This window comes from Sturnus vulgaris, chromosome 22 (assembly GCF_052056855.1).
Source record: "Sturnus vulgaris isolate bStuVul1 chromosome 22, bStuVul1.hap1, whole genome shotgun sequence".
NCBI lineage: Eukaryota > Metazoa > Chordata > Aves > Passeriformes > Sturnidae > Sturnus > Sturnus vulgaris.
The window spans coordinates 3,947,341-3,968,433 of NC_142264.1; the positions used below are offsets into that span (position 1 = coordinate 3,947,341).

General features: G+C 39.0%; 1 protein-coding gene across 4 annotated transcripts in view; it reads left to right on the forward strand.

Moving 5' to 3' along the window:
• Positions 1–21,093, forward strand: part of AK8 (adenylate kinase 8) — a 65,713-nt gene that overhangs the window by 3,254 nt on the left and 41,366 nt on the right. For 3 of the 4 annotated variants that reach the window (XM_088177488.1, XM_014873331.2, XM_088177489.1), the window contains exons 3-9: positions 3,060–3,109; positions 3,811–3,924; positions 9,322–9,390; positions 15,091–15,172; positions 16,707–16,778; positions 17,367–17,567; positions 20,264–20,395. In XM_088177488.1, coding sequence (XP_088033614.1) covers positions 3,060–3,109; positions 3,811–3,924; positions 9,322–9,390; positions 15,091–15,172; positions 16,707–16,778; positions 17,367–17,567; positions 20,264–20,395 — 720 coding nt within the window. The remainder of the gene's footprint in view (positions 1–3,059; positions 3,110–3,810; positions 3,925–9,321; positions 9,391–15,090; positions 15,173–16,706; positions 16,779–17,366; positions 17,568–20,263; positions 20,396–21,093) is intronic. The other variant, XM_088177490.1, reaches the window with a different exon arrangement.

Sequence of the window (21,093 nt, forward strand, 5' to 3'; positions counted from 1 at the left end):
ACTGGAGGTGCTGTGAGCTCTTAGTGGTGCTGATCAGATGGATGTTGATTGAAATGCTGCTAAATATGTTAAAGGAAAAAAAAAAATCAAATCCTGCAAACTGTGCCCAGCCTTTTCTGGTGCAGGCAGCGTGAATAATCAATCTGGTTTGTAGACCCATGGAAAATATGTGGAAGAATTTCCTGCAGTTTGATAGAGTGCTGATAAAATTTCTTCACATTGGGCTAACATTTGTCCTGAAGCCCCACAGTATTATTTTAACAGAATTAGGCAGGTTTCCATCTCATGACTTCAGTACTTAGAGGCTAAAGATAGAACTATAGCAGTTGTTTGTTAAGGGGAAAATGCTGTCTGCTTTTGGTCTGGAAAACCCTGTTAAGGAAGGAGAGGAACTCCAATTAAAATTAAAGCCTAAATGTTGGGTTTAGAATAAATTACATGGAGAATAATGTAACAGAAATGTGTAGCAGAGTTGATTTTACTTTTTGATCATGGTGGAAGGTGCTGACTATTTAGAAGAAAAAAAAAACCTGATTAGAGCCATCAGTAAAGCAATGAATTTTCATGATCTTGCCTTGCCTCGACAGTTTTAGCCCTAGAGAAAATTTCAAACAGAGATGTGTGGAAAAGAATCTATCCCAGGTGTGAAGTTAGAAAACCTTTTAAATTAATAATAGGATCTAAAGTACTTTAAAAAATATAAACAAGTCTAATGGTGATTATAGCTTACAACTGCCTCGAAAATCTTGTAGGTCAAGTGTGTGGCAAAGTGTTTGTGCTTAGGGCTCTGTGCTATTGTTCTTTCATGTGTTCCTTCTAAAAACTTTCAAGGGCCACAGAAGGACTGATAATTCTTTCATATTCAAAGATGCAAGTTTTCTATACAGTATCTTGTTTTGTGCTAATGAAAAAGGCTTTCAGGGTCATTGGCATTTCTGTGAGTTCCTCCTTTACACTCAGACCTCTGAAGGAATGTAAAAAAATTCTGCAAGAATGTTCAGTATGTACCCTGTGCTTCTGCTCTTTGACAAAAGATTTCTCTTACCAATTAAGCAAATTTTCTTGTATTAGTATTAATTATAGAATCTTTTGGACTTAAATGGAACTCTGTGAGTCCAGCTGTTCTTTTGTGTTATTCCAAGATTCACTTTATTGTTGCTAAAATCATCGTTGAATGTTAAAACTTGCTTTGCTTGGACGAGTAAATCCCATGACGTCTCATCAAGACTAAATACAGAATTAAATATGATTTGTTACCCAAAAAAGGCATTTTCCAGAATTTCCTGACTTCATTGAGCTGCAGTATTAAATAGTGACTCTTTGTTGATTGGAGGGGTTAAACATTACACCCAGTGGTGTCCTGGTTGTGCCCCTGTGTCATATGTTTGGGGAGAACGCTTTAGAGGAGTCCTACAAGTGTGCAAATGAGTAAATCAGTGAATTACACTGCCCCATCTGCTGCCAGCCACTAAGCAGAGAGAAAACCAGATTTAGTACAAAGTGAGCATTTACAGTAGCCCTGGGCAATATTAAAGCATGAGATGGTGTATATAATGGTATGTTTCGTTTTTTATCAAACGTTTGTCCAAGAAAGCTGTGTATTAAAGCTTCAATACCTAAGGGCTTTCTTGTGAATTTTAAATCATGCTCCTAGTTAAACCTCAAAAGGATCTGTGGATGGAAAGGTTTTTTGATTTTCTTTGAAGTGGTTTGAAGAAGTTGATTAGTGTTGGCACCCAAGCACTCTTTTATGACGCTGTTTATAAATAATTCCTAAGTACCAGGCTGGAGTTTCAAGGTGTTAGATTTTAAAAAAACCCTAGGATTTAATCACATTACATTTGAAAGAAATTAGGTGATAAAAACAGCTGATGTATCCTTTTAAAGTATTTTTCTACATTGTGTACTAGTTCTGTTGCACTTGCAAGAACCAATAAGGGGGGAGTTGTTCTTAAACCTTCCAAGTCAGATAACTTTGTAAAGATGAATCTGTAATTTGGGTTTCATGTATGTTTAAAAATTGCACCTGCCCAATAACTGTTAAGTGCATGGAAGGCCTCATGAAAATACATTTCACATCCTTGCCTGTCTGTTACCATCAGACACGATCTCCCTTGGTTATGGAGAGCTGAGGAGGTTTTTGGGTGAGTGGATCCTTCCTCTGCTCTGACCTGTGTTACTCCCAGTAAATACTAACCAGTCCCTGCTGCACAGACTCTGATTTGGGGTTTTTTTTCCCCCTGTGGTATTGGGGGAATAAACATCAAAGCTGTTAATAAAAAATGGCCGTTCAAGGGATTGAAGCACAAGGTGTATTTATGGAAAAAGTTCCAAATACTTTCCTAAGAGGGAGTCCATTTTCTCTTGTTTATCTTGCCTCTAATTCATTCCCAGAGAAGCTCAGGGCAGTAATGCCTATTGTGTTGTGTGTGTGCATTGGATTAAGAATTCCTCAGAACTGGGATGCATTTTTTGCACCTTGCCCCCTCAGGGAAAGAAGGATGTGCAGCAAGAAACAGAAATGAGGAAAATTACTTTAAATGGTGACTAGAAAAATTGAAGGCAGCTGTCAAAAAGTGTAGTGAGGGAGTCCTTAGTTTTGCAGTATCTAAATCTCTGAAACCTGACACAATCTATTTAGGTGAAACTAAAAACTGAAATTTTTTTGGTCACAAAATGTGTTAGTTCTGAATCAATGTTCCAGGAATAAAAGTCAAACTCAGGTAAGAAAAGATTTGCATCTTATGGTTCACCCACTAAACTCTCCATGTGTTTAAATGGATTGAGATATTCATATCTCATATATCTCTCCAAGTGGCATAGTTAGAGTGTTAATCTCATTGACCATGGAGATTAAAGGAGGACCCAGCTGGCACTGATTTTCTGCTCTCCCTTTTTTCCCCAGTGGAGCCCAATCCCAAAATCTCCACTGAGGCAGCTTTCCAGCTGAAATAATTGTTTCATGGTGGCTACATTGGTATTAAGCAATATAAGAGTGGCAAACTGGTTGGGATTTTTGCTGTTCTGCATCTTGACATTTACATGTCCTTCTTCCATAGCTCCAAGAATTTGTGTCCTTGGTCCCCCTGCTTCTGGGAAAACTACAGTTGTGAGTACTTTACCCTCAGTGTTGTAGCACTTCCCTCTTACTTTCTACTGAGCTCAGCAGTTTGGAGAATTTTATTCTGGGAAAAGAATTTTGAGATTTATCCAAGTGATAGAGGAACACAAGACAAATTAAAGGGCTTCATTCCTGAGGGATACACCTGGGTATTACACTACAGGTTAAACAGATATTTTCAAGTGAGGTCTGTGAGAACTCACTCAGGTAGAGAAACTGCTGGAATGCAACAGAATTCTGCCTGCCTTGTTTTCCCAGCCTTTTAGCCTGAATTAGCCTGGGGGAAGTGAGGTAATTACACATTTGTGGTGTTCCCTTGCTGTGATTTGCTCCATTTGCATGGTCACTTGTCTCATGTCCACTGGCACTGCTTAAATGCAAAAGTCAAAGTTGCATTTGAACCTCAGAAACGGCAGGTGATGCTGGTGAGGGCATGGTAGGAAGAATGTTTCCTTCTTTAAATTCTGTGTTAAGATACAGGAGATGAAAAAACCATTATTCAAAGCTGGATACTCTTGAACATCTTCATAAGAAACTACTTAAAGTTGCTTATATACTTAAATGTCTGTATATTTAAATGTATGGCTAGGAAAGCTCTGTCTTTCTGCAGCCTTCTGAAAAAAATTGCTTCATTTTCTTTCCAACTTGTATTATTTCAACCTGTATTTTTTTTTTTTTCCTCCCTTCAGGCAATGTGGCTTTGTAAACATTTCAATGCCATACGTGTCTCTCAGGAGACTTTGTTATTCAAGGAAGTATTAATGCAGACAGAGGAAGCAAAGGCATATAAAGAAAGAAACCAGGTGTGTAAGAGAATATAATAACAGTTGTTCTCATGTCACAGAACAGGAATTATGTGGCATTCCCATGATTTCCACTGCTGAGTTGAGCAGATGAGAGTAAAGACTCTTCTCTCTGTGTTGTACAGTGGTGTGTCAGGACACAGAACAGGGGCAAAATAATGGAGGTCTTGAAAATATTAACCTTGAAACAAGCAGCAGAACTGGGAAAAATCCAGGAATGCACAATCCAGTTTAAAGAATGGTTGATTCTATTATTAAACACAGTGTCTTCTATCTGGGCATGTTTGATAATCTCGATAAAATAAGCATTAATCTCTGAGGTCTCCTTTGGTACAAAATGCTCTGGAAAATATGTACACAAAGAACTTTTTTTGATCTGACAGTGCTACTTAGTTGTGCATGCTTGATTTCTCTGTAGCATGACACAAATAACTTACTTGGTGCATTAACTCAAAAGGAGGATGACAATCCAGTCAGTTCCTGACAGCCCTGGAAGCTCTCAAGCTGAGGCAGGAGCAGCTGACTCAGATTGTTGAATTTTCCCCAGTTCTGTGTACCTGAGTTTCTCCAGTCAGATTTTTAAATCCATTCATTGTGGGCATCCTACTCGATGTTCAAAGGAGTTGGTCCAAAGAACATTTTTTTCCAGGTGTCATGACTCCCAGGATTAGTTGAACAGTAATGTAATTATTTGTCTTATTAGTAAAAATTGAGAGATTGGAGAAATGTGTTGAAAGGTTATCTTGAATACAGAGAAGAATCTATTCCTGCCTTTTTGGCTGATTCCTTTCTCCAATGTCAAGGCATTCCATGAGAAATAGAATGGAAGAATTCTGGGGTTTTGTGACTTTCTCCAATAATTCCACTGAGTTTGAGTTTCTATTTTGTCCCTTATCACCCATTTTCATAAAAAATCGAAGCAATTTCCTATCTGTGGGAATTCTACAGCCCTACTAAATCCAATTTAGAATAGGAACTGGCCAACAGATTTGTAGTTTACTGAGATGGCAGATGGTGTGATACACAGATTAGGGGTTTTTCCTTAGAAAAGTAGGCTAAAATAGGGTAGTGTTTATCAAAATGGAATAAAATATTGGATTAGCAAATGAAGTTTGGAGATGCCTCAAGTAACACACTTCGAGATCTGAGAGGAAAGAGTTCATTGAACTCCCTGAACTCACTGGCAAAAATGTTTGCATTTGGCTGGGGTAATATAGAATTATTCTTACTGAGAATATGTACTTTGAAATCTTAGTTCTAATTATTAAAGATTGTTTTGATAGGTTCATAAATTTATACTTGAAGGGGGGAGAATTTAAAACAAAAATTCCCTTTGGTTTAATTACTGTAATTATTAACATATTTCAGACTATACAGATGCACTTTCAAGGGTGTCCTTTTGGGCTTATTTGATTTAAAAAGATGGATGGTGTGGAAGATGAAAGTCAAAAATGTCAAGGCTAATCAGGTAGTGAGGAGGGCCCGCAGAGCAGAGGCTGCTGGTGGTTCAGCATTGTGCAGTTTGCCTTTGGGTTTGATTTTTAGACCCTAGGAGGAAGTTTTCACTAAATAATTTCGTTCTTTTATGTGAGTTTGTTTCTTTGAATGTAACTCCTTGGATTAGGAGGGAACTCCTGGGTTGCTCTAGGTTGGGATGTCAGTTCAGGAGAAGAACAAGAGCTGCTTGGTTTGGATATAACCAGGGTGTTAAAAAGTGCTAGTCCTGGCCAAAGCAATTTAATAAATGGAGAAGAGGAAAAGCAGGAGCTAAGGCTGTGGGTTTTGGAGAGTCTGCTGTGAAGATCATAAAGGCAATTTAATGTTGTTTCTCACATCTAAGGCTACTGTGGCTGCATTAACCCCAGAACCAGAGGTTGGGCAGCTTGAGGTCACTTGGCCAATGTCCTTGGGTCTGGGCAAATGCTGCAAAAATCCCTGCAAATGTTTGTTCACATATTTTACCTACTCATCTTTAGCCAAGCTTTCATCTCTTTTGTGTTCACACATTAAAGCATTTGGGTTTTCCTGGCACAGGAAGCCATGGAAGGCATATTTAAAATCCATGATCACTCTCTGAAGCTTCATTTTTCAAGTTGGACAAGCAATCATTCACCCACACATACCTGGCCACTTGCTAATGAGCACAGCTCAGGTAGTGAATTTTAAATATTGAGTGTTCAAAGCAAAATGTGATCGTTGTGCATGTAAAAATACTCCAAAAAGAAGTCAAGTATTTTTGAATATTCAGTAAATTGAAGAACCACAAGCTACCAATAAATATTCCATGAACAGAAAAAGAAGCTACATTTTTGGATAAATCATTGCAAATTATTCCCTCATCTCTAGTTATTATAATGTTAATAGAAAGCATCTTCAGGTTTTCCTATAGTGAAGTCTAATGATGAGCTATTGCATGTTTCACTTTTGCTGTTAACTGGATAAAATAAGAAGTTGAAACAACTGTGGTAATTGTGGGTTTGTGGGATGGGTGTGCTCTTAATGCTACACTAAATTGCAGTTAAGGTGTTTGCATAATACTTAATAACTGCTCCAGAGTTGTGTCACGTCCCTGTGCCTTTTAAAAAGAAATAAAATAGAAGAGAAAAAAAAAAAATCCAAGGCATCCTTAAACTATGCAGGGTCAGCATTCCAATCTGTTCCAGGGTAGGCCACACTGAAGGAACAAAAAGAAACTCTTCCAGTTTTGTGTATCCAAAAAAGACCAGCCTTTCGTGTGTATTTATCTGAACAAACTAAATCTAAACATTCATGATACTCAGGATCCTAAAGTAAATTTCTTCACCCTTGTTTGCTATTCTCTCCAAGGTGCCAGTTTGGAGAAGCCAGAATTTTTTAGCTGCAGCTGTTTTCAGAGCAAATACATCCAAAACTTCCAAGAAAAGTGGCTACTAAAAAAGCTCCCCTACAAAAAAAAAAAAAATGTGTGGGAATTTTATGGAAGGGGAATTGAAATATAACTCTGAGTAGACCAGGCATGGAAATTGAAGTATGATATTCCTGAAATAACATGGAATATTTACAATTAACCACAAGTGGGTACAGTTTTTCAGTAAACATGGAAATAATAATTAAACCAGCATGGATAAAAAAGTGCTCTGAACATGACCAAAATCCCACAGCAATGTTTCCTTTACCTGCACTGTGTTGGGACAGCTCTGTGGGTTAGGTGTGGTTTGGCTGCTATCAAATGTGTGTCACTGTCCATGACTGCAGATTTCTGGGAAGTGCAATCCCATCTCCCAGGCTCACAATATATTTATGTGTATTTATGTGTTTATGAGAGATAGCCTGATTTCTAGTGGAATAATTAAGCATTCTGCAAGCAGCCTATTGGAAATTATTTTGTAGGCCACTGCTCAGTGGGAGGAAAACTGCCCAGGAAATGAGACTGGAATTGAGCCCCAGAGAGCAGAAGGAGCTAAAACACTGAAATACTTAAATGTGTGTCCTTGATTGTTTTTGTGCAACAAGCCCCACTCCAAAGGCAGGAGCAAGAACACCAGTGCACGGAGAGAAGCGAGGATAAATTTGGTTTAAATTGGTTTGGCAAGGCTTAGCAGAGCAGCCCTGCAGCCTGTTTTGACATGACACATGAAAGGAGCAGCCAGGTCCTGGCTGTCCCTGCGAGCAGCGTGGTGCCCCTTTGGAAGGTGACAGGCTCTGGCAGCGAGGGGCTGCAGGAGGCTCTGACAAAGCACCCTGGGGACCCGCTGCCTCTCAACAAACGCTGCCATGTCCTCCCCTCCTTCTCTGCTACCTGCCTGAGCGGCGTCTCCTGCACGGCTGATGTGAGGAGAGGCACTGAGAGCTGGGGACAAAAGAGAGGAACAAAAGCAAACCCCGCCTGCCTGGGCCACCTGGGCTCTTCTGTGTGTTCTGGAGCATTTTCTCCAGCCTCCTTCAAAGTGGGACCGTTTCCAGCACTCCTTGTGAAATTGTTTCATCATCTAATAAAGAAGATTTTATGAAATCTTCCCACATCATCAGCCGCGGTTTTTTTCATTGTATGAGTTGACATTCAAAGGAGTTGCTCTAAAGAATATTTTTTCCAGGTGCCATGACTCTCAGGATCAGTTGATCAGTAATGTAATTAATTGTCTTATTAAAAGACAATTGTCTAATTATTAAAAGTTAGTGGTAATTAGATTGGAAAAATATGTAGATTGGAAAAATATGTTGAAAGGTTGTCTTGAATACAGAGGAACATCTGATTCCTGCCCTATGTGCCTCTCCAAGCCTATATAAATACTCCTTTTCAGGCTTATACCCTTCAGACTAGTTAGGAAAAAGACATGAGAACCCACAGTATATGGAACTAAAGGTTCAAGCTCACATTGTTAAGTGAGAGATAATTTATTTTAATTGGGAGGTAGAGAATCTGATTGCAGGTTGGGTTTTTTTCTGGTTTTTTTTTTCACACAATGAATAAGACAAGGCAATGTAGTGAAATGATTAATGGCTGTTGTGAGCTGCATGGACAGAAGTTTAGACTTTAAGTGGCTAACACAGAGTTTAACCAAGTTCAGCATAGAATGAAAGCCTAAATTAAGATAGTGAAGCAAATTCATACTAGAAGGGAAGGAGGGTATTGCTGATTTCTTGTCAGGAAATCAAATACAAGGGAAGAAATATTGAGGGGTGCTAATCTGTATAGGAACTTCATTCTTCTGTCACATAGCAAATACCTTTTTACAAAACATCTCTAGAGATGAACAAAATAGCAGTCACAGAACTAAACAGCACTTTGAAAGTACTGGCAGATGCAGTTTCCATCCCATTTCACGGTCCTGAGTTTAAAAATAAACGAAGTTCAACTATAAAATCTATTTTAAATAAACCTTTTGGATGATGAGAGTTACTTGAAGCTATGAAACCTCCTGAAAATCTTTATGTTGTTTGCTCAGAGTCTGAGGTTGTGTTTGTGTCACTGAGAGCTGGCAGGTCCCTGGTGCTGAGCCCTGTGTCACATGGAGCAGTCAGGGGTCAGATCCCCGTGGTTAAAAGGGTGTTTTATGGATGTGATGTTCTTCTGGATCCCTTTGCAGCTCTGATGCCCAGTGTGTGTGTCCGTGTGCAGAACTTGGCACTGCTTCCATGTCAGTGTGCAAAACCCTCATGGATATTCATGCTTTGTGCTCAGCTTCCCTTTAACACTGATTTTTGTGCCCTTATTAACTCTTTGTCATTAACTCATGTTAATGACCCGGGAACTCGCACGGAATTATTTATTTCTTTATTTCCAAGAAGACATCTCACTTCACCTTTAACCACAACGTGCCTGCATGGTAAAATTCCTTTTGAACTCAATTGTGAATATTCAGCCCTTTTTCTTTTTTTTTTTTTTTTTTTTTTTTTTTTTTTTTGTTCTTTCTTTAGAAAATTCCCAACGCGCTTTGGGCCAATCTGATCCAGGAACGTCTGTCAAACGTGGACTGCATCAAACAAGTAAGAATTGCTCCTCAGAGGGCTGCTGGATAAGCACTTACACAACTCGTGCCTGGTACTTAGCATTCCAAGTCCTGAGCAGAGCAGGGAATGGGGGCAAATCATCGGGGCTCCCGAGCCCGTTGCTTTCTTGAACATCAGCGGAGGGAGTTTGGAGCTTTATTAACAGGATAAAGGGGAGGATGAGAGTATGCATATGCTAATCTTCCAGCACAGAGATGATCAAAGGCTGAACAAGCAGAGCTTTGTTGATTGCCTGGGGCAACTGGCAGAGATGGAGTGGACAAAACAGATAAACAGAAAATAGATAGAAATCAATATTGTGAAGGTTTTGGCTCTTCATGAGGAAAGGCGAGGAAAAGAATCTTAATGTTGCTAATTTCAATTTTTATTTCTTGTTTTGTCTCTTTTTTCTTCCTGTGTGAAGAAACTCTGCACTTGAATATATTGTCTTCTGGGTAATAATTAATATGTTCACTCTTAGCTTACACAAAGAGGCAACTGAATAGGTTTAGTTGTGTTCAAATCTGTGGGATCCCATGTTTCTTGCTCCATGTTTCATCATCTGGGAGACTAAAACAATGATTTTTTTGATCCTTAGAAAGAAAAGGTAAAGGGATTTGCATCCTAAATGGTATCAACTTTTCTTCATAAAATACTGCAGATCTTACTCTATAACTGACTTATTAATGTTGAATTTGCAAAGTAGAATTAAACTTTTGTATTGCTATTCACTGTGCTTGAATTATATGAGTCTGTCTGGTTTTCCTTGAAGGTCTTTTTATCTTTTTAGCTGAGCTCTTTTACTTCATTTTAACTCATAGTTACTTAGCACTCCAGATTATATATCTGGTAGCACTTAATATATTTTTTTTATCTGTAATAAATCCAACAGGACCTTCAGTTGGCAGGAGAACCTGTTTTAAACCACACGTGGTATACTGTCTTGTTCATTTTTGTGGTATTTTTAGTTCTTTTGTTACAGGAGTTCTAATAACCTCTCAAAAATGCTCATTTTTTCACATAGGTCTCCTTTCCTGATTAAAAGAACATATGTTTTCAACACCTACTTTTTCCCAGTGTTTGTTAAACTGTGTTTTACTGTCAAACAAAATCCATCACTCTCCACAGCCTGCATCCACCTTATTTTCCACCTTTTTTTCCCCCTGTGCTTTCTATAATTGTTGGCATGACTTTAGTCCTCCTGTCAATAATGAGGGAAGCATCTCTCAGTGAGTTATTTTAAGGATTAGGTCATGTATGAATAAGGTGACAAGGTGGTTAAAATGCCAACAGCTGCACAGAGTCCTGCCTGTATTTTATGTTCCTGTTGTTATCACCAGCAGCACTGAATCAGTGCTGGGTGTCTTACAGAACCAGGGGGGAAAAACTCTTCATGAAGCTTCCCTGACATTCAGCAAGAATGGAGTGGATGTTATCAACCTGGCTGAGGTTTCAGCTGGTTTTAGGAAAAACACATGATTTGTTTTTCAAAGGTGTGATGGTTATTAAAAATCTTTACATTAATAGGTAGACACACTCAAAGTGACCACAAATTATTTTCTCCTTTGACAGGGGGTCTGTGCATTTTAAGTGTGATATTTTCTGTGTGTAACACAGAATTAATGCTGTAGGGTTTTTACACCACTGACCAGATTTATGCCATTTCTTTCAAAACATGAGTCAGCATGTTTTCACTGGAAATGTTCATAGATTAGGAGCAGCATGTTGGACCACAGTACCACCAGCTGTTTGTTTTATTTCTCCTTGTGGTGTCATTGGCTTGGTATTAATTGTACAGCTTTCATCCCACTGACAGTAGGAATACAGGATTTTTTGTGCCGTTGTTTTGACACTCACAGGTTTATAGATGTCACTGGCATTCTCTAAGGAGAACATTTTTATTGATCAACAGCTCTGCTGAGGCCCTGTGTTATGTGTTCTTCTAACACAAACGTAGCCAGGGCTGTGAGGGATCAGGTGGGGAGGTCTTGCAGCACACACAGAAAACTTATTGCAAACATTATGTTCCAGCCTGGCACTTGAGAGGCTGCTACAGAGAATTTTCATCTTGCAGGGTTAGCACAGCTTGGCTGCTTGGGCTGTGGAGGGAATTCATGGAGCTGGAGAAAGCCAGTGGAGAGAGATTGCTCAGGATGTGTTTGAGACAGAGAGCTGAGCCACCTTCCTTAGGAGCTTTGGAACCTAGGCTTAGGCCAGTGATTCACACAATCAGTGGCAGAATGACTTGAGATTGGTTTGGGGTTTTTTTTGTGGCTGCCCTTGAAAGGGAAAGCACAGAGAGCAATGGCTTTGTTTGGTTTTACCTTGATTGGTTCTGTTTGGTTTTACCTTGGTAGATAAATTTCTCTGTGAAATTCCATGCAAAGAAAGTGATGGTTGCAAAGATTTATCCAGGGACAGAATCTGCCCATTCATCACATTTTCTGTTTTCTGAGAAAAATGGAACTTTTAAAAACATCTTTGCACCTTACTCCACTGGCAGAACTAATGTAGGCCATAAGAGGTTCCTTTCTAATGGGAAGTTTGGCAAGGTTTGGGCTTTTCCCATCATCCATACTGCTCATGTTGGTGGACTGCAAGAGCTGGGTTGTTGGTATTTCTACTGCACTCCTCAGTCTGCCATGCTCTGAAAATCTCCAGGATTTTAGACCTGGCAAAGCTATTACTGATAATATTTTTGTATGTGTGTCATTTTCTGACCCCTTTCCTTATTTGGGAGTGAAAACCATGTAATACTTATTCAAAACCACTGAATAATAATGAGAAAAAACTATTGTGATTACTTGTTTTCCTAAAAAACAGCTGTAATGACCTTTGTGCTTCTAGCTGAGATTTTTTTTTATGTGCCACATAATTCAGCATTATTTCTTTCTGCTGTCTCTTTTTCTTTGTTCAAGGGCAGTGTTAATTTTGGATTTGGTAATAAATATATATATATATGAAGGATGTACAGGTCAAATAACAGGAGGGAACTTGAATATCCAAGTCATAATTGTGGTGAAGAATGTGAAACTCTGTAGGCTTGGTATCATAGCTGAGAGAAATGCCAGCAAAGTGGGGAGATTTACATTTGGGAATGACCTTGAGCATTTCCTTGTCACCAGATTGCTGAAGTCTGGAGAGGACAGTGATGGCTTTGAAAGTCCTTCCTTGCTGCTGATTTTTCAGTGTGTCCAAGGAGCAGCTCACCTGGCATGGAGGCAGCAGCACAATCTCTGTTCACAGGGCTCATGTGAGAAAGGAGGGAGGTTTGGAAGAGAAGGAGCAGTGACCACAGCATGCAGGCACCACGGAATTTCTCTCTTTTAGCCTTTGTCCCACCCTTGGTGTGATAAGGTGCAATCCATGCCTGGATAGAAGGTTACTGCTATCAAGAACCAAAAATAGATGGTTTCTTAAAGAAACAAATTTACCATGTGAAGTTACTAATTACACTTTAATGGCAGTCAGGAGGGCAAAAAAAGACCAGTGTTTGCATAAAGCATGATAGGCATATTTTAAGTCAGGTCTTGCTCTGCTGTGTCTTGCTTCCTCTTGCTCCATTCCCAAGCCACACTCTCTTTTCACTCTTCTTTTTTTTTTTTTTTTTCACTCTCCCCCTTTTTTTTTTTTTTTTTTTTTTTTTTATTTTATCTGTGACATCTGCTTGGAGCTTGTCCCTCCTGTGATACCACACTACTTGCAGCTGTTCAGACCTCCAGCTCCGAGCTGTGCATGGGGTGCCCTGAGCATACGGCCTTTTTGATGTGTGATAAAACAGAACCGAGCCACTGGGGGTATGGAGAGGGAATGCAGCAGAATATCAATAAACCTGTTCTGAACAAAGCTGCAGCTCTGTGCTGGAATAGACATTTCACTGAAGTGTCAAGTAGATGGATAATATATTCTAATTAGGGACTGACTGATACCCTGCAACTCAGAGACCTTTGGAAATCAGCTCCAAAATGCTCCCTGCTTTTGTACTCTGTGTTGATTTTGCATTTTAAATATATTTTCTGCAGGAAGCTATTTGTTGAGTTTTGTTTTCCTAAATAGCCAAAACTTTTTGCTATAAAATTGCTTATTGCCTGTTTTAAGGACCTTTGAAATTAGTATGTAAACCTCTTGAAGTTTGCTGAGGATTGTTAAAAGTATGGATTGTGGATTGTTATGGTATTGTGTTTACTGCCTGTTGCACATTCTGTGATTTGAGCCATAAGCAGTAGTGACTTCAGGTTTTGTGGGGTGGTTTGGGGGGCTTTTTTTTTCTTTTGTTTTGTTATAATTTCCAAAAAGGTTGCACTCAGAGTGGAGAAAATAAGCCAGATTTGTAGTCTGTGTAAATTGGCATCGATTTATTTGCCTCAGAATTCAGATGCCATTTCTCCCTAGAAGATCTGGGCCTATATGTATATATATATATATTTTATACACAATATATTCCAAACTGGAGCTGAAGTTCCTGGCATAGCACTACAAACATTGTGCAGCTTTGCCTTGTGCAAAGTCCCAAGGGATAAATTGATTTCTCAGCACCTGTGTGACCTTAGCCAGTGGTTCATTCTAATTTGGCAGAGCAAACACTGGGAGTGGCAAAAATGGCTTGCAGTTACTTGAGTCTTGTATTTTCTACATCTGTCAGCAGGATGACATGTTCCTGAAACCAGGCTAATTAAAGAATTTTAAATAGTCTGCTCTATTTTCTTGTGTAATTGGAATAGCCCATTGCCTCCCACAGAAGTCCTGGAGATAGATTTCCCTGAAATACTTGGAGAACCTTTGGACCCCACACTGACAGAGCACCAGATTTATATGGGAGATGATAATGATTGCCAGCTAATGCAATATTAAAATATCTCCTTTATTTCAGCACGAAGATGGCTCCCAGATTTCCTGCGGTATCACCAAGTTATTTGGAGGGGTGGGATATAACAGCAAGGACTGGTGTGCTCAGGCAACTAACAGATAAATTAGGGAGAGTTCAGGAGACTCAGGCTTGAGCCTGGGAAGTGGATTAGATTTCAAATACTGCATCAGACAAAAACTGAGTGAGGCTGCAGCTCTCCGCCGGTATTTCACACATCTCTAAATGTTTTTTTAAAGATGCTCAATCCAACACTTAGCTGGCTATAACAAGGACTTAAGGGAGCAAAAGGCTCTTTTTTCTTTTTGCTTTCTTTTGCTCTGTTGCTTCATTAGCTCTGGGAATGCTGGTTCCATTACTGTGAGTTTTCCTGTATAATTTAAGAAAATAATGAAAGCATGCATATTTTCCTCAGTATTCTTGGCATTAAATCTGTCTTTAGATTTGTTTAGCTCCTTTTTTTTATATATATATACACAGTGTGGGCTGGTATCCTTTTGAATATTTCAAAACTGTAGAAATTGTTTTGGGTTGTTTTTATTTGAGATAGAAGTTGGTTTGTTAGTATTTTTAAGATTGAAACATGAAAAAAAAAATCATTGCTACAATCCATAAGTTCTGTGTGGCAGTGGAATCAGTGCATGCATTTCACAAAAATATCAGTGCTCCATGTTTGCTTTCTTCTCTCACAAGCATCCATGAGAAATACTGTGCTGTGGAGGGATAAGAATGAGGTAATTTTTGTGTAGATTGCACTGAGATTTTGTATGAATTTTGTTGGTTTTTTTTTTCTCTTCCAAGATCAATAACTGTTTCATGTTTTTGTTCAATAGGGATGGATTTTGGAAGGCTTCCCTGAAAATCAGGAACAGGCATGGATACTGCAATCATCTGGCATTTTTCCTAGGCATGTTGGTAAGCAGTACAAACTGTGTGTGTGATTGCATCCAGGAGGAAAGACTAGAAGGGTTTGTCCCAAAAAATCCTCAATAAATTCAATACCAATGCTGGAAACAGAGTCACCAGACAGCAGAATATTTCAGTAGGGTTGGAAGCCTGAGGAAACCTGGGAAACTTTAAGCCCTGTCTTTCACACCCTTTCCTCCTTCCACGTCAGAGCTCTGTAATTCCAACAATTTCTACACCAAGTGCAGCTACAAGTAGCTTTGCTCCTGACTTCCATCTCTAAAAATCAGCTTTTATCCTCAGGCTAAGCCAGTTCCTCACGTGCTAAACACAAATTGATGCCTCTGTTGAATTAGGGAGTGTAAATTTCACCAAGTGAAGTGGAAACATGATGATTTTAAACCTGACCTTGCAGAGTGGGGGTGGATTCTGGCTGGTTTAGGGTGGAATGTTTTGCTGGCAAAGGGCTGCTAGAAAAGATTTTGCCATACAGGAGAAGCCACTTGTCCCAAATTATAGTTAAAGGACCTACTTAGAATATAAAAAATTACTGCAATTGTGTGGAATGCAGTGTGAAATGATAAGTGCAGACCGTGCCAGTGCACAGTGAACAGAATTTATCCAACTTGATGAATTGTCACTTTGGATTTGATTTGGATGATATTCAGCTGTTAATGAAGAACTCAGAATCACTGCAGCAGAGTTAGGCAAAAATGTTTAATGTCTAGTACTTGCATGTATTTTTAATATACCTAATAACATCTGAAGTTGAGTTTTGCTCACAATTATATCTGTGCCACCAAGACCTGAATGAGAATCTTAAAGCTCAGTCTGTCTAGTTAATCAAAAAGAAGATTGAGAGGAGAGGAGATTTACAGTGTGTGAGTACCTTAATAGGGAGAAAAGTGCCTGAAAAAGCCATTTAATACAGAGAAGAAAGTCATACAAAGAACTTGTTTGAAACCTGTAATCAAATGCCCTGGAAATAGTAATTAAATTACAGTGTTTAACTGCAAGGATGATTAGCCAAAAGCAACCCAGGGAACTGACAGATTCTTCCTCTTTTGATGCTTTCTAATCAAGTTTGAACACTCTTCTGTGAGATTATAAAAAAAAAAAATCAGTTTCACTGGTGTCACCACTGAAGTACCTGGCTGAAAAGTAATGGTTTGTGGTGTAGAAGAGAATCAGTCTCAAGTGCTCTGTGGGAACTTCTGTCTGAAGCTCCAGAGACAATTTTTTATTGCTGGTGGTGATGTTTTTTGGATAATGGGGACAGTTAGTGCCCATGGGTACTGGATTCATGGATATTTTATCCCGCTGTATTGTTTAGTAGGTGAAGCAAAATTCTGATTCAAAAATGAAGTAAAATATTTGCAGGGAGAATGCTGGGAAATGAGAACGAGACAAATGTGCTCGAGATAAATCCAGCCACCTTTAATATTAGGATACATCTAAACAGTTACAGGCAATAAAGCAAATAATTAACAAGAACTACACTTTTTAAAATTTTTTCTTCTTCTTTTTCCTTTTTGTTGCCTAGTTATGCTCTATGCCCCAGACACTGTGCTGATTGAGAGGAGTGGTGGGAAAAGGCTTGATCCCCTCACACAAGGTGCAGTATGTTTGTTCCTGACCTCCACTGCAGACTGGAGTGTTGCTTGGTCTCAGAAACCTTGCAGTACTACTGATGGGGTTAGAATTTAAATGGGATGCCTTTAAGAACTAGTAGGAATTTATGATTATAAATTTCAGCTGTTTGGAAATGGTATTTGTTGACATTGCATTATTTTCAGCTCCAGTGAAATGCAGGGAAATAAAAAGCTCAGTATTGAGCCTGCAAACTATGGCAGTACAGAATATTTAAAGGTTAGATCTGTCCATATGAGTTTCTAAGTTTGCTGTGCATCTCTGCTAGGTCCTGCTTTGTTTCTGAGGTGCAGAGATGTTTTTAGGATGTTTTAAATAAAATCATTTCCATTAGGTTAAATAAAATAATTTCTATTAAATAAAATAAACTGTCAAATGCACTCAGCTCTGTATTGTCTGTTGACTTTTATCATCATCCATCACGAGATAAAATCCTCACATTGCTCAATAAAAAAAATCAGGCTGGATGTTTTGAGGAGTGGAATTAAGAGGGACATTCTTAACTAGAGACCTGTTAAATCATGCTCTTAGTTCCTAACCGTGTTCCCTGTAGAGGTTTTCCACACAACCTTTGACTGGCCAAGTGACCCCCTGGTGCAGGAGAGGTTGGTGAAACCAGAAGATGTCTCTGAGCAGGAGGTGTCCAAGAAGCTGCTGGAATATCACAGAAACTTCCCAGAGATTTTCCACATCTACCAGAAAGTTCTGAAATCCATCAATGCAGACCAGCCCTCCGTGGATGTTCTCTCACAGGGTAAATATGTGCTTTGTGGCAAGTTGAGGAAGTCCTGTTTGAGGGGTAGCTCCTGGCTGTTAGAGTCACTTTGTAGGATTAGGCAGCACAGATGACTCCCAGCTGAGCTGTGCTCTCTCTAGAACAGCATTTGGGCTGCTCCTGGTAATTATTTTACTGGAGTAAGTGCAGATAACTGGAAATTCTTAGCTCACAGTCCTGCCAAGGAAGAGCTGACTCAGCAGAGCAAATGTCCCCATCATTTCTGCCAGTGCCTCTCCTCAAAGGGAGCCCTGTGGCTCAATTGTTCACCTCCCAAAGGACCAGGACCTTCCAAAGTCTGAGAACAGCAAGGAGGAGCAGTTCAAAGCTGGGAGCATCTCATTGTTTAAAAGCTGTTTGTGCTGGGAGCTTTCCTGTTCAACAATTCTTGTTTGCCTTTGCTTGACTGTAATGCAATCTGACTTTTAATGTTGATCCTTCTAGAAGAGAATAAGGAAACTGCCAGAAAGACCAATTGATGATGTACTTTGTAGCTGTCAGTCTGCAGATGATCTCTTATATCCCAGGAATTTTGCATCTCAAAAAGGTCTTTTTTTTTTTAATAACAAGTGCTGCACTTTTAAGATAAACAAGTAGGAAGTTTATATTCTGAATTTACACATTAATTACCTCTAAATTACTTAATTAAATTTAAAAGTTCATATCATCATTCATAAAGAATTCATGCCTTGAATTGTAAATAAAAATGTGAGTGCCTGAATATTAATTATTATTAATTAATAATGTAGTGAGATAAATTGAAAACTGGAATGAAAAAATCCTCTCTAGATCTTTTTTCTGCAGTGCATCAAGCAGCCAGATTTTTTTAAAAGAATAATTAGATGTGGAGACTGTCTAGGGGATCATTACTCCTAATTAACTTGGTTATTTACTGCAAATTAAGCATCATTTGTAAGCAGGGTGCTTTGCCTGTAATGTTTGTGCTTTTCAATACACTGGGTTGTGGAAAATGTTCAGAAGAACTGGAGCACTGCTCGGGTAGCTGATGCTGGGGGTTTAGGAAGCCATGCAGCAAACATTCTTTTCTGGTAGGATTTTCCACGGTTTTTTTTGTTTAGATTTTTATTGCCCCAGCTAGAGTTTTTTTAAAAAAAGAGAAATCTCTCATAAATACGAGCAGTGCTGTGGGTTGTTTCACAGAATTATGACATTTTGTGAACTGGAATGCAGTTGCTGCTGCCCTAGTGTGGGATGTGACACCCAGTTCAGCTGGGCAGTGCAGGATTGCAGCCCTGCAGGAACAATCCCCTGTGGCTGCAGTTTTAGTTTTCTCTGTTCTTCAGGGCTGCTGTGTAGAAACTGGAGTCTGCTGGAGGTGCTTCTTTATTAGAAAAGGTTTTCTAATCATACCAAAGCACCTAAGGGAGGGTTCTCTGAAAAATTGTTGGTACAGAGCAATGTGTTGACAATGGCACTTAAAATCCTGATCCTCAGGATGTTCCCCACCAATCCTTTAGTGCTTTTTAAATATAGCTTATGTCTCATACAAACAGTCATGTTTAAGCTTGTCCTATTCCTTAGCCTAAAATACTATTTTTTTAACACAAGGACTCTCTAATTTAGAGAGTCTTTTATTGGAACTGAAGATCTCACAAAAACTGAGAGAGCTGCAGTTTATCAGGGCTCACCTTTAGCTGCATCCACTGCAGTCCCAGAGGAATCAGAGCCTGTGCAGTTGTGTCCTTGCTGCTTTAGCCATGGCCAGCCATGGCAGGGGGGATCAGGGCCAGAAAGTTTAGCCTTGGCATTTGACTGATCCCTGGAAAACTTAACATGGCCTGAGCTGCTCCCTTCTCTGGTATTCTCAGCCATCAAATGGGCACAGCTGTGTCCAAATACAATCCAAATTTGTGACATCTTTTGGCTTCTTGGTGATCTCTCTTTTGGGATTGTAACAAAGTCCAGGTCTCTATAATGTGGCAGTGCTGATGATGCTTCACATGTCCCGTGGTCTTTCCAAACCTGCAGGTTGACCTGAAGGGCTATTTCCTGCTTAAAAGCAAAATTCAGGAGGATGATGTCCAGAAAATGAGTGGAATCGGGGAGAGAAGCTCAAATATTCTTTACAAGTTACACAAAAAGGATGGGTAAAAGAATAAAATATCCAGACTCAGTTCTGTGTTGTCAAGGCTGAGCAGTGTCATGACACACTGTGCTACAAGTCTGTAATATTGTAATTAGGAGCCTTAATCACACACAGCTGGATAAATGTCATTAATTTAACATCCCAAGTTTTTACACTTAAATATTTGTTCAGAAACTGCAGAAAGTATTAAATGTAATTACATCCCTCTATAATTTGCATGGTAAAATTGTAGCTATCAAGCAAAAATTACTTCTGCTAAAAACAACATGGTAAGAGAGCAATTATTAATTGAATCTGCTCTTTAAAATGGTTTGACAGGCACTGATGAAAGAAAGAGGAGTGTAATGATATTGAGATTTCTAAAATGCCTCTCAGAGTAAATTGCTGAAAGGACAGTTTTATCAGTGTCCTGATTTTGGGTGCAGAGTCTGGATGTTTCAGTGATAAAATAAACCATGATCAACATTACTTTTTTTTTTTTAAAGAAAAGAGTAGTTAATCAATATTTATTTTTTAAACAAGAAATGGGTTAAAACCTGTATTTTTTTGCCTTTCTCTCCTGTTCTAGTTGTTGCCTTTGTCCAAACCCGGCACCGCTCTGCTGCCCCTTTCACACCCCGGATTCTTTTTTTTGGCCCCCCAGGCAGTGGGAAGAGCCTGCAGGCAGAACTAATAGCTCAGAAATATGATGTTGTCAACAGTAAGTTCTCAGTAAATATGCACTTTGCTCAATTCCCCCTTTCTCTCTTTTTGATCATTTATCTTTTGCTAGCTGTCTTTCTTACTTGCTTATAAAATGTCTCACTTTGTCCATTGCTGTGGATGTCAAATTTTTGAGGGAAGTGAAAAGTATTTGAATGAAGAAGTGTAAACCAAGTATAGATGCCGTGACAAACCAGCTCTAAGGTTTTTTTTTAGTCATCATTTCATCATTTTTTTATACCTTTTACATCTGTATTTTTCTATTGTTAGACCCCTGTAGTGCTCTGAATTCTTCTGTGGATCAGTGGATCCTGAGTAACGTCTGCAGTTTCATCTGTCTGACCAAAATTGGGGCACTTTTAAAATCGAATTTACTCTGAACTTTAGTGAAGGCTCAGGTTCTGCACACCTCAAGTAATGTGTGAGAAAATGAAGGAATTAGTTGAAAGTGCCTCATCTTTCTTATGTAAAGGAAGTCCAAAAAATTCTGCATGAGACTTGTTCATGGTTAGCATTTAAATGTTAGAAAGTTCTGAATATAAAAGTGCAGCTTGGTGATAATAACATCAGTGCAATATTTTCCATGTTCTGTAGTGTCTCCTAACAGTGGAGTAGCCATAAATTATTTTAAACAAATGTAACTGTGAAATTTGCTGATTAGTCACATCATCTTATTAAGCAAAAGGCAGGTTTGAT